The sequence below is a fragment of the Rhinatrema bivittatum genome, chromosome 18 (genome assembly GCF_901001135.1).
Source record: "Rhinatrema bivittatum chromosome 18, aRhiBiv1.1, whole genome shotgun sequence".
NCBI lineage: Eukaryota > Metazoa > Chordata > Amphibia > Gymnophiona > Rhinatrematidae > Rhinatrema > Rhinatrema bivittatum.
In genome coordinates this window covers 51460980-51473001 of record NC_042632.1, presented here as the reverse complement: position 1 = coordinate 51473001, position 12022 = coordinate 51460980, and the positions used below count along the sequence as shown (strand labels likewise).

General features: G+C 44.8%; 1 protein-coding gene across 8 annotated transcripts in view; it reads right to left on the bottom strand.

The window, feature by feature from the left end:
• Window positions 1-12022, bottom strand: part of ARHGAP26 (Rho GTPase activating protein 26) — a 357099-nt gene that overhangs the window by 72501 nt on the left and 272576 nt on the right. For all 8 annotated transcript variants that reach the window (XM_029583880.1, XM_029583876.1, XM_029583877.1 and 5 more), the window contains one exon: window positions 8917-9076. In XM_029583880.1, the coding sequence (XP_029439740.1) occupies window positions 8917-9076 (160 nt within the window). The remainder of the gene's footprint in view (window positions 1-8916; window positions 9077-12022) is intronic.

Below are 12022 nucleotides of genomic sequence, written 5' to 3'. Positions count from 1 at the left end.
CAAACTTTTCAATGCGCCTGCGGACTAGTTCAAGACCGCGGATGCCTTTGGTGCTTGAGGTAATGGATATTCTACTCGGGACCCTCCCTTTGGGAGTAGGAAGACACAACTGCATCACTTCCACAGTGCGACCTGCACTGTACAGAAACATAGGGGACAGTCCCTTCTCAGAAGAGCTTACAGTTTAATCGAGGCAAACATAAAAGGGCAAAAAAAGACTTTGAGAATTTCATTTATTAAGAAAAGGGATCAAATCAGTAAGGCTGGGAGATTTAAAAAGCAGCCTCAAGAAGGTGGGTTGTTAGACTGGAGCGTTAATAGCAAGCGGGTACGGTTTCCACCAGTCGGAAGCAGAGCACTAAGGAAGGTAAAACGTCTGCCAGCATCCAATGTGGGGGGGGGGGGGGGGAGGGGAGGGCAGGGCTGAGGAGGTGGAGACCTGCAAGGGGGACGGAGCGGGTGAGCCGTATTCATGCTCCGCTCACCATCTCCTGCTGCCATCGTTATTCCAAAAGAAAAACGTTGCAAGTGTGGCGAGGGGGGGGGGGGGGGGGGGGGGGAGAGAATAGAAGGTGGGAGGGCGTGGCGAGTGCATTTTGACCCTGGTGGGTAAGTTGGAAAGAACATTTTCAAACCCTGAGTATTACTTCCCCTTTTCACTAGAGCTAACTCTCTTTATATTCTCTAAAATGCCAGCAGCTTTCCTAACCGCTCTGTCACACTGGCTGAGGTCATCAGGGGTGAGGAACCCCCACAGGGTCTCTTTCCCGTTCAGTGACTGCCAGCTCTTCACCTTCGAACAGGTATTTGGCCCTTGGATTTCTGTGTCCTAAATGCTAATTTTTAAATTTATTTGGTTACTCACTTTATGGGTTGAAACTTCTGGTGCCCCTACTGCCCCTTCTAGGACTCCACGGTCCTCTCAAGACGGTGCCCTCCACCTTCCCCCCTCCCTCTCTTATTAGACTGGAATCCCCCAGAGAATTCTTCCTTTCCGTATCAAGGACCCTGGCTAGGGAACGCTTCATCAACCAAACGAAGCGCTTTTCTGACTTCAGGTACTGCGTCCTCGCCTCCCCCACCGCGGCGGGGTGAGCTGCTCCGCGTGGCCCCCACCCCTTTCTGCCTCTGCTCCATCACCATCTCTCACCCACCTTCCCCCCTCCCTCTCTTATTAGACTGGAATCCCCCAGAGAATTCTTCCTTTCCGTATCAAGGACCCTGGCTAGGGAACGCTTCATCAACCAAACGAAGCGCTTTTCTGACTTCAGGTACTGTGCGTCCTCGCCTCCCCCACCGCGGCGGGGTGAGCTGCTCCGCGTGGCCCCCACCCCTTTCTGCCTCTGCTCCATCACCATCTCTCACCCACCTTCCCCCCTTCTGGTCCTCCTCTTTTTAGTTCTCTATCTAAAGAAAGTTTTTATCCCCTGCCTTTCCCGGTCTAATTGCTCTTACTGCCTCCCCCTTTCCTGCTCCTGTCCTCCTCTCTCTGTGCTTTTATTTCCTGAACGATATTCTTTTTTCTCCTTCTTTCATCCTCTTGTTAACATGCCTGTAGTAATAATCATTTTCTTTTTTTTCTCTTACGCATATTATTCATTTTTTGATGTATGCATTTTGTATGTGATTTGTGTATGTTTTTATCCTGTATCCAGCCACTAACATTTGGAGTGTGTGGGTTATTAAAGCTCAAAAATAAAGAAAGAAAATGCCCGACACACTAGGTAGGTGTTTCAGAGAATCACACAGCGAATGATACCGACCTTTAATGAAACAGGAAATGTCACTTTCAAGTTATTGTTTAAACTACTTAAATATCTCCCAAGAGAGCTGCCATGTTACTTGAGAATGTCAAGCTCGGCATCACAGAAGCCCCTGATGTCACTTGTGACATTCTTGCCAATATATAGGCTCCAAGGAGAAAGATACTTAAAGGACATCACAAATAACCTGAAAGGGTAAAAAAAAAAATCTATTTTCCATACTGTGAGATGGAGGAATGCTGCCCAGTAAGTGGCGTTTTCTTTCATGTAATGTCCTTGAACTGCAGAACGACCCCATGCTTGGTTGGCACACATGGAATTCCAGGTCAGTCAGATCTGCAAACAATTCCGAAATCTGTCTGAAGTTCTCTTCAGTAGATGAACTCAAAGAGAATCAACAAGAGTGCTAGGAGAGAGAGATGTCCCTGAAGCATCTGGATTAAATAAGTGAGCGGTGATGAGGCATTAGGGGAGAGGGCAATTTATCCCAAGTTAGTTACCCTCCTAAGCTCTTGCAAGATTACGAGACCAAGCCAATTTTAATTCCTAGATGATAAGATTCTTTTCTGGAAAAATGAAGAAAATCTTTTTCATTTAGAAGGCCACCTTTATGGAATTCCATGCCAAATGAAATTTGAAATATTTTAGATTACCCATGGTTTCAGAAACAGAGTAAGGCTTGGCTTTTTAGATTCACTTTTGAATGATAAGAATTTAAGGAGTTGTAATATGTTGCTGTGGATTTATTTGGATTTTATTATGACTTTTGGTTTTAAGTGTAATTTCTTCTTTTTATGTTTTGCTCTTTTTTATTTTTTTGGTTTATAGTTTTGTTATGTATTTTATGTTGTATGTTACTATATATTTTATGTTTACTGTTTTTGTAAACAAGTCTGGACTATTTATGATTGGGCAATATATAAGATGAAAATATAAACAAACAAGCCTTTTCAGTTTAACTGGTTCCTGTTAGCATATTTCAGATCAATCAGGTTAAAAATATTTAGGTAAAAGCAATCATCTTAATTGGTTGATGAGCATGAAAACATGGATTACCTCCAATACAATGGTGATATTGATGGTCACGTGTATCCTTCAATAGCAGTTAGATTTCACATTGCTGTTCGGTCATCCAGCAAGTGCGCCTGCAAATACTAAATTATAGGATATGGAACTGGTACCTCAAGCTACAGGTCTCTGTTATATTTAAATGACCTTCACTGGAATGAGGGAGGTAATAACATTTCCTGAGAAATGAGTCTGCGACCATCCACACATGACAGCATCCTGCACATTATTACATGAATGCCTTATTTGCATCACTTCCAAACCATTGGAATGCAGGCAAGCATCCTTTTATGTAACCCTGAAAGTCTAAATTTGAGTCATTCAATTTAAACATTTTCACATTTAAATTCAAATCAGACAATTTTTTAAAAACTGATTTTATAATGGCAAAATAAATCTCTATGCTGACCTTTCAACCAAAGAGGGTGATTTTGTAGATGTTCTCAAATCACTTGGGCAATCTATCTCTGGTCTAGACATGTAACACTAGAGAAAATGACCTTGATATTATATACCAAAATAAATTAGGACAAAGCTATTATCAGTTATATATATCTATATATATGTGTGTGTATGTTATTTATTTAAACACACACACACCCACCCATATATATACACACACACTCACTCTTCCAAAATGTACTGTGCAAGATTAAAGGTCATTTGAACAAGCATAGACAAATACTGTTGACAGAAAATATAGCACTGCAGAACCTGCTCATTTTCACGCTAATTTTGTGTCTCTAAGAGAAACAAGAACTAATTGTTCAGCCAGTCAAACACACAGACACATACCCTGACCTCTGGGGACCCCAGTCTGTAGTACTGTAGGAGTATATGAAATATAATTAAGAACTAAATAATGCGAACCTGTGGTGTACATATTACAGTAATTAATGGGAGGTGATTAGGTTGCTGATGGGGTAATTGCTTATGCAACAAAAATGAAGGATGAAGTTTATAAATAAGATCCTTCTCAGCTGAGCTGCCCAGCACACCACAGAGTGATTCATTCAGAATAATTGTAGTCCAGTCAGGTCTACAACAAGTCAACACCGCAATCTTCTCTTCCCTCCAAGTACTCAGGGAATGAAAAGGTATCTTTCGTGGAGTCAATACATTGATGGAAATATCAGACTCACTGGGCAAGACCTTGGACTCTTGCAGTCCACAAGTATTTTTACATACAAATGCACATCAGGGACATTTTAAATTGTGTATGTGATATTCTGGTATGTTGTGAAGGGTTCCGGTATGTGGTTTATAACTCAAATGGGTTTCATCTTTCATAAATAAATTTACCTTACGATCATAAGAAATCGCTATACCGGGTCAGACCAAGGGTCCATCGAGCCCAGCATCCTGTTTCCAACAGAGGCCAAACCAGGCCACAAGAACCTGACAATCACCCAAACACTAAGAAGATCCCATGCTACTGATGCAATTGGCTATTCCGTAAGTCAACTTGATTAATAGTTTATGGACTTCTCCTTCAGGAACTTATCCAAAACCATTCTACATGACAACTTTATGTAATACTGCAACTGCGTTTTATAATCTGTGTATTGGTCTCAAAACTGTTTTACCATAGATGCGAGAAGGAAGAAACGGTTTTGAAAAGGAACGTGCAATTGCATTGTGTGGGGCTTCCATAAATGGACTTGAAATAAATGTTTTCTGCTTTGACTAATCCACATCAGTGAGCCTGCAATGATTAAAGAGGCTTTGTAAAAAGGAGACCTTCCTGTTACCTTCATGAGGCTATTCAGTGAATTTATCAATCAACAAAGTCAGTTAGTGCATAGCAACCGTGCTCAGAGTTTAAATGATTCCATGATGGCACGAGCCTTCATTCACAACTACAAGGGGTTTTCCCTCCTACAGACTTATTTTAGTGCAGTCAATGTAGCAACGGTCCCTGGCTGGGAGCCATGCACCAAGGCTCCTTCCAAAACCCTGCCATGGTGGGCCCTAAATCCAGCCACTAGGTGTCACTGTTGCACGACAACTTGCACTCCCTCTGGCCCCCCCGCCCCTGGAGTTTTCAAAAGTCACTTCTACAGCACCCTCAGCCCCGGCCAGCCCAAGGAGAAGTCTGCCCCTGGAACTCAACTGAGATGGCCTGCATGGTAGTGCCCAGCATAGCCCCTCCAAGCTGGCCCTGCATGGAGTAACTCAGCAATAGTGAAGCTAACAGGGATAAAAAAAATTCAGTGGTTTAAAAGGCTGATGCCATTTCCACCTATTATCTGAATTATAAACTTTTACAAAAGAAAAATCACCTTCCAGGTAAAAATCATTTACAGTTAGTAGCTCTAATTAAACTACAAGTTTATCAACTATATATCTACCATTACTAAAAAGTCTGAGAGGCACAGCTTTTATTCTACATCAGATGAGCACAGAGTGGTATGACTTTGTGCTCTGCAAGAGATAATCCATGCACCGCGTTTTTGTAGACTGTGCACAAACAATTCAGTAATATTCTGACTGATGACACCACCTTGATTTTATATTATTACGTAACCACCAGAGCAGCCCTGCCAGTGAACTTTGCACTCTGGCACAAGCTGCGGCCTGAGGAACCAACAAGCAAGAGTCGAGTGTGTGCGATCCAGCTGCAGCTCCTTCAGCCAAGTTCATAGGATCCAGCTGCAGCCGTTTCGCCAATGAGCAACAGAGGGGTCAAAAGAGGTGGACTGAGGGGCAGAAGTGGTAGGAATTGCTTGCTCGCTGAGATCCAAAATTAGTTTCCAGATTGGCAGCAGAGAGCACTGCATGATCATCCAAAGCTCATGGGAACTGCTGAAAAGCAAGCATCAGTTCAGAGAAGGGCTAACAAAACGGGATACTGTGTGCACGCTAAAGCCTACAGAGTGAGACTTGGAGAGCAATTTTCAAAATGCATGTCAATTTCAACGCACATTAGGGTGAGACGTTCTGGGGGTGGAGCCTGGGTGGAGTTAAAAGAACATAAGATGTGCCATGCTGGATCAGACCAAGGTCCATTGAGCCTAGCATCTTATCTGAGCGTGGCCAGTCTGGGTCACAAGTAGCCCAGCAGCTCTGTTTCTTGTTATTTACTCCCAGGGACAAGGATGGCTTTCTCTAGTCTACCTGGCTAAAAATGTTTTATGGATTTTTCCTCCAGGATCTCGTCCAAACCTCTTTTAAACCCCCACCGTGCTCGTCGCTTTAACTGCTGTAATTTTCTGTGCTAACCTGTAAAGATGCCCTTTTGGCTTTCACTGCCTCTTTCATCTCACCATTAACCTTGTTGGCAGTTTAGTCTTCCTTCCACCTATTTTAATACATGGAATTCATTTTGTCTGGGCTTCCAAGATAGCATTTTTAAACAATGCCTATGCTCCAAGCAAACTTTCAACTTTGTCAACTGCTCCTTTTAGTTTCTTTCTAACTAATTTCCTTATTCTACATACATGATTTATTTATAGTCTCAAACTACTTCCCAGTACACAATTATACAAACACAGGAACAGTTCAACCCTCAAACAAATTCCTTTGTGAGATTTAAGCAGACGTTCCCAGCAACAGAACCCATGTCCTGTGTGCATATTTTTCCATGGGCAATTTATGTGCATCAAGTAGCAGATGTAACTGTGTGTGCACAAGTTTCCTGCCATAATTTTCAAAGCAAAGTTATTCATTTAACTTCATATGAGAATTTGGCATAAAATATGCATGTAAACATTATGTGCTGACTTTATCCCAGTGCGCAAACGTGATAAAATTAACCCTTTAAAGTCTTAAAGATGTATATCCTGGAGGCAAGGATGAAGACAAAGAAAGTGAAATGCCTCAGGAGTGGGATTAGCCCAATGATAAAGCGGTGCTGTGTGGGAGTCGCGGGTTCAACGCCTGGGTCAGACTCCTGTGCCTCAGGTTGGCAATGGACAGGGATGCCACAGATACAGCAATCAAGTTCGCTGCAGGAAGAGAGTCTCAACCACTGCCCAACAGTGAGACCTACTGGCCAAGTTCTGAAAGTGTGTGTGCTGCTGCCTGTGGACCCTGGCCAAATTGTGAGCTGCAGAGGCTGGGCAAAAGATGAAGGAGGTATAATAGGGAAAACCAGAGGATACAGAGAAGAGGAAAATAACCTACTAAAATAATTATAAAACAAAGAGGGATATTTTGCAGTGAGAAAGGAAGGTTACAGCCAGAGACTGAGGAGGGTCTGTGGTACTACAATAGGCAGGGGGAAATAGGCAGACTAGGTGGGTCTTGTGGAATTCATCTGCCATCTGTTTCTGTGTGCTACACATCACAAGGGGGGGGTCCATTAACATGGAATTAAAGAATTCATCACAGGGTATTTTCACAGGAGACTGCCACGTTTTAGAGAGAGGACGGCTTCAGATGGAAAAACCGCAGGACACCAATTTCAAAGTTATTATATTCCCACTGGCTGCAGCGTTGACTACAAGGTCCCTTTCCTGTAATTGTTACAGTTTAATAGGGAAAATGTTCAACTAACTGTAACCGAAGCACTTAGGAGAATGACAGCCGCTAGAATATTTGGATCTTTCAGGCAACAGATGGCTAAAAGTAAACAAGCTACGTAAATACACCACATAGTTAGAAGTCACTGTCATGGGATTTGGATAGAGAGGGGACTGTGCTTTTACACTGCCACCCAGCTAGACTGCCACCACTGAAACCTTTCTGAATACGAGGGAGAGTCTGGTCAGGGGATGTTTGCTTTGCCGCTGTAGTGTTTCCCTAAACACGTGCCAACTGTACAGCAGCAGGGAACAGAGAGAGCTGCCAGAAAGGCCTCCCACCCGCGGACCGTATTAGCCATCTGAGAATATTAGAGCCCAAGCAGGCAGGCACTTGGAGAAAAGCAGTAAGAAGTATGTGTGAGTGTGTGAGTGCGTGGGTGAGTGAGAGAGTGTGAGAGTGTGTTCGGGGGGTGATTCAATTTTTTCTTCAAGGTCGAAGCTTCGCACGAAGGACCATTGCCCAATTCCAGCCACTGACCACCAGCTGGACATGCCCCCTAACTTCTTAAATTTCCTGAGGGCCAGGCACCTTAATTTCTTGCAATGGGCGCTTCTATGATTTTATCGAAACTGACATGCCTTCAATAATGAAGACGCTGAGTCCCTTACAGCAAAGACAAAGAGTGCCTTAGGGAAACCAAGCTTCCCTTCTTTTTCAAAGAAAAATACTCCTGTGAAGCTTCGCCCAATCATGCACTTTCCAGAATTGTATTTTCATTTTTTTTCTTTTTCTTTTTTTTTTTTTTTATAGACGCAGGAGTCTCCCTGCCAAGCAGGCTGGGAGTTATTGATCGGGGCTATCATACAGAGAATTCGTTATAGCAAAATTTGCCTGTTACAACAAATATTCAGGCCGATACAATAAGGTGCGGTAGAAAGAGGTGCGTTAGTGCCGGGCGCACCCACATTTGCTGCACGCAGAGTCTGGATCACCTACCGCGCGATACTGTATTTAAATGGCATGCAAATGCAAGCCGCGTCCAACACACCCAGGATACTTATAGGCGCTATACAGCGCCTATAAGTATCCTGGGTGCGCTGGTACCTGTCATTTCAAATGACAGGTACCAGGAAGTGGATCCCAACTTTAAGCAAAAGAAACCCAAAAACCTAAAATCCAACGCCGGGAAAGCCACTCTTCAGATCGCGACTAATCCCATCCCCCAGCCCCCGCTCACCTGCCCTGGCCGTGTCCATGGGTGCTGGTCTCCTGGGCAGCCCCAGTCCTCTCTCCCATCCACCCGGGGGCAGCCGGCGGCGAGAGCGGGAGCAGCCCGGGGCGGATCGCGAGGCGGCTTCCAGCAGCCCTCGCCGGCGATGGTGAATGGGCTCATGCCGTGACCTCTGACGTCCAGCCGGGCGCTGAGGTCACGGCGTGCGTGCGTTCATGCACCTTCGCTGCCATGAGCGCACGCCGTGACCTCGCACGTCCAGCCGGGCGTTTAGGTCCCGGCGTGCGTTCATGCCTAACAGAGTGAAGAATTAACTTCAAAAGCGGCCAAACTTACTCAAATAACTAAAGTCATCATCGTCCAAAGCCTCTGGTGAAGGCATGTTACCTTTTCATGGTTTTCTATTAAAATCTCAACAACGATGTTCTGGAACTTTATGTCCATGATTGCTGCTACGGTCTCTTCCTGTGGCCGCAGGAGTGTTGGACCAAACACCACGCCCAGGTTGGCGACAGTCATCAGGTTCTGTTTGTGGTTACTGGCGACGCTGTGAGGAAAGAGAGAGAGAGAAACAGAAAACCAAAACATGAGCAAGTGAAAACAATGTCCAGCAGGCACAAAAAGAGGTCCGTTGAACCCATGAGTTTTCAGTGCCTGTAAAACTTCTAACATTAAAAGCCCCGTAGAAAAGAGCTCTACGTGGCATTTGACTATAAATCGGCAGAGCTGATGAGCTGTCTCAGACGCCATCTAGATTCTGAAAGTAGCCGAGAAGTACAATCTGCAGCTGGATCCCAGGAAAACATTTTCAATCATGACCATTCCAGATTACTTGAAAGAATGGACTTCCAAGTCTCCCCTGTTTTCTGTTCGACAACCGAACGGCATTTTGCATGGCACTGGGGGCTCCCAGTACAAGATTTAAAAAATATCTCGTCTTGGGAGTAAAAGAACGCCACATGAAAACCTAACCCAGTCAATTATTGAAAAGCTTGGACGCCTTACAAAAATATTATAAAGCCATGCATATACTTTTGTTTTATTTCCAACTGAAAATTGAACATAAAATCCCCGCTGACAGATGCTCAGAAAAAAAAAAAAGTTCTTTATTAAGAAACTACTCCATCAATACGTGACGTACCCTGGTGCCACTATGACATCTCCATTGGTTCAACGTGTCACACTTTATAATTCAAACTGTACTATGGTTTTCAAAAAGGATTTGTTGAAGTTTCTTCCGTAAAGCTACATACTGTTAAAAGCATTAGAAACACACCACAATCAGAAGATTAACCCCCCCCCCCAGAATATTACAGTGTAAAATCGTGATATTTTCAGGTCATTTCGTTTCTTCTTGGGTACTTAAGTCACTCAGCCTTCTTCCAAAACCCACCTGGAAGCGTTACTATAAAAAGTGATTAAAAGCACTCTCTTGTTATCTCACTGCTTAAATACAGGCCCCAATTATACAATCGAGTGATTTCCTTCATATGCAGATAATCCCATGCTGCTCAAATGTTCACAACCTTTTTTTTTTGTCCATGCTGCTTACAACACAATAGGCCCCACATCCATCCTCTCTTGCCCTGCTCCTGAGAGAGGGAAAGAGGCTATTTCTGACACTCAAAACACTCATTTGGAAATCAAACTCATGGAGCAGGTAAATCCATTCATAAAGCTACCAATTGTTCAACAGTTGGCAGAGACTATGTAAAAGTATCAAAACATATTTATCCCTAACAAAAGACAATTATTAGGTAAAGTAGTTCAGTGAAGAATTATAAAAATGTCAGAAGGAACACAGGAAGTCAAAGACAGAGCCATTAATTGTCCCAGAACCTCCAACATTAAGAAACCAGCTTGGGGGCGGATTTTCAGAGCCCTGCTCGCCTAAATCCGCCCGGATTTAGGCGAGCAGGGCCCTGCGCGCCGGTGCACCTATGTTCAATAGGCCTACCGGCGCGCGCAGACCCCGGGACTCGCGTAAGTCCCGGGGTTTTCCGAGGGGGGCGTGTCGGGGGCGGGCCCGATCCGCGTGGCATTTTCGGGGCGGGACGTAGCGTTTCGGGGGCGGGCCTGGGGGCGTGGTTACGGCCTGGGGCGGTCCGGGGGCGTGGCCGCACCCTCCGGACCCGCCCCCAGGTCGCATCCCGGCACGCTAGCGGCCCGCTGGCGCGCGGGGATTTACATCTCCCTCCGTGAGGCGTAAATCCCCCGACAAAGGTAAGGGGGGGGGTTAGACAGGGCCGGGCGGGTGGGTTAGGTAGGGGAAGGGAGGGGAAGGTGAGGGGAGGGCAAAAGAAAGTTCCCTCCGAGGCCGCTCCAATTTCGGAGCGGCCTCGGAGGGAACGGAGGTAGGCTGCGCGGCTCGGCGCGCGCCGGCTATATGGAATCGATAGCCTTGCGCGCGCCGATCCCGGATTTGCGCGGCTACGCGCGTATCTACTAAAATCCTGCGTACTTTTGTTGGCGCCTGATGCGCCAACAAAAGTATGCCAAATCGCGCTATTTGAAAATCTACCCCTTGGTGTTCTCACACACCTCATTACGGTTTCTAGTAAATTAACTAATGAAGTCTTTAACAGCTTAATAAACAAAAGTCCCCATCTTTAAAAAAAAATAAAAACGTGCAAGATATTACAGAACAGCCCTCTTGCTGTTGGACACGGAGGATGTATCCCTGCTGTGACTGTACGAAAGAAACAACCCCTTTTATCATGAACCAGGAAGTCATGTGATTAAGCAACCAACCAGTCACACATGCAGAGAACTGCCGCATCCTACTTAGCCTGAGAGTAGAAGCCAGGAAGCAGCACTCTCTCAGATTCACATTTGCAGGTTGTCAGAGGTGACGAGGGTGATCGTGAAGGCAAGGCAGAGTATTTTACTACTCTGTGATATAGTTTAACATTGCTATCTGTATTCTGCCTAGCGATTCCGAGAACATACATCCTAAATGCATCAAAATTCTAACTTCCAGTTCACATGGCTTCATTCTTCTTCTTGACCGAGAAGTGTAGCTGTTGAATTTAATTATGAAAGGGACTGGCTTCGATGCATGGCTGTTCTCTCTCCCTTCGTATTTGCTGATGTCGTTGCCCAGTTGTCAACACGGTCAAGTTTTCAAATCAAGGCCGCCTGCACGACCCCTTCCTTAGGACGTTTCTTTTTTACCCCTTCGCTAAAAGGTCAAAACGGATCTCCCAAGTGAAACTACCGGTTCCCACCCGTTTCCTCGAGGCGGCATTTTCAAACAAGATTCCAGAATTAGAGCAGAAAACGCCTACTTCAGACCGAGGCGTGCATCGTGTGCCAGGTCAATGCCATTAAATCTCACTGCGTCTATAACCTTGTGTGCTCCTGAAGGAAAGTGGGTGACTTAATGTGCAGATAATGCTAATGGAAAAGTCTTTTCAGATTCAGCCAAAAACTGAATGCTAAATTTCAGATTTAGATTTTTGGAAAGAGGATTAAAAAGGAAGAAAAAAGAAAA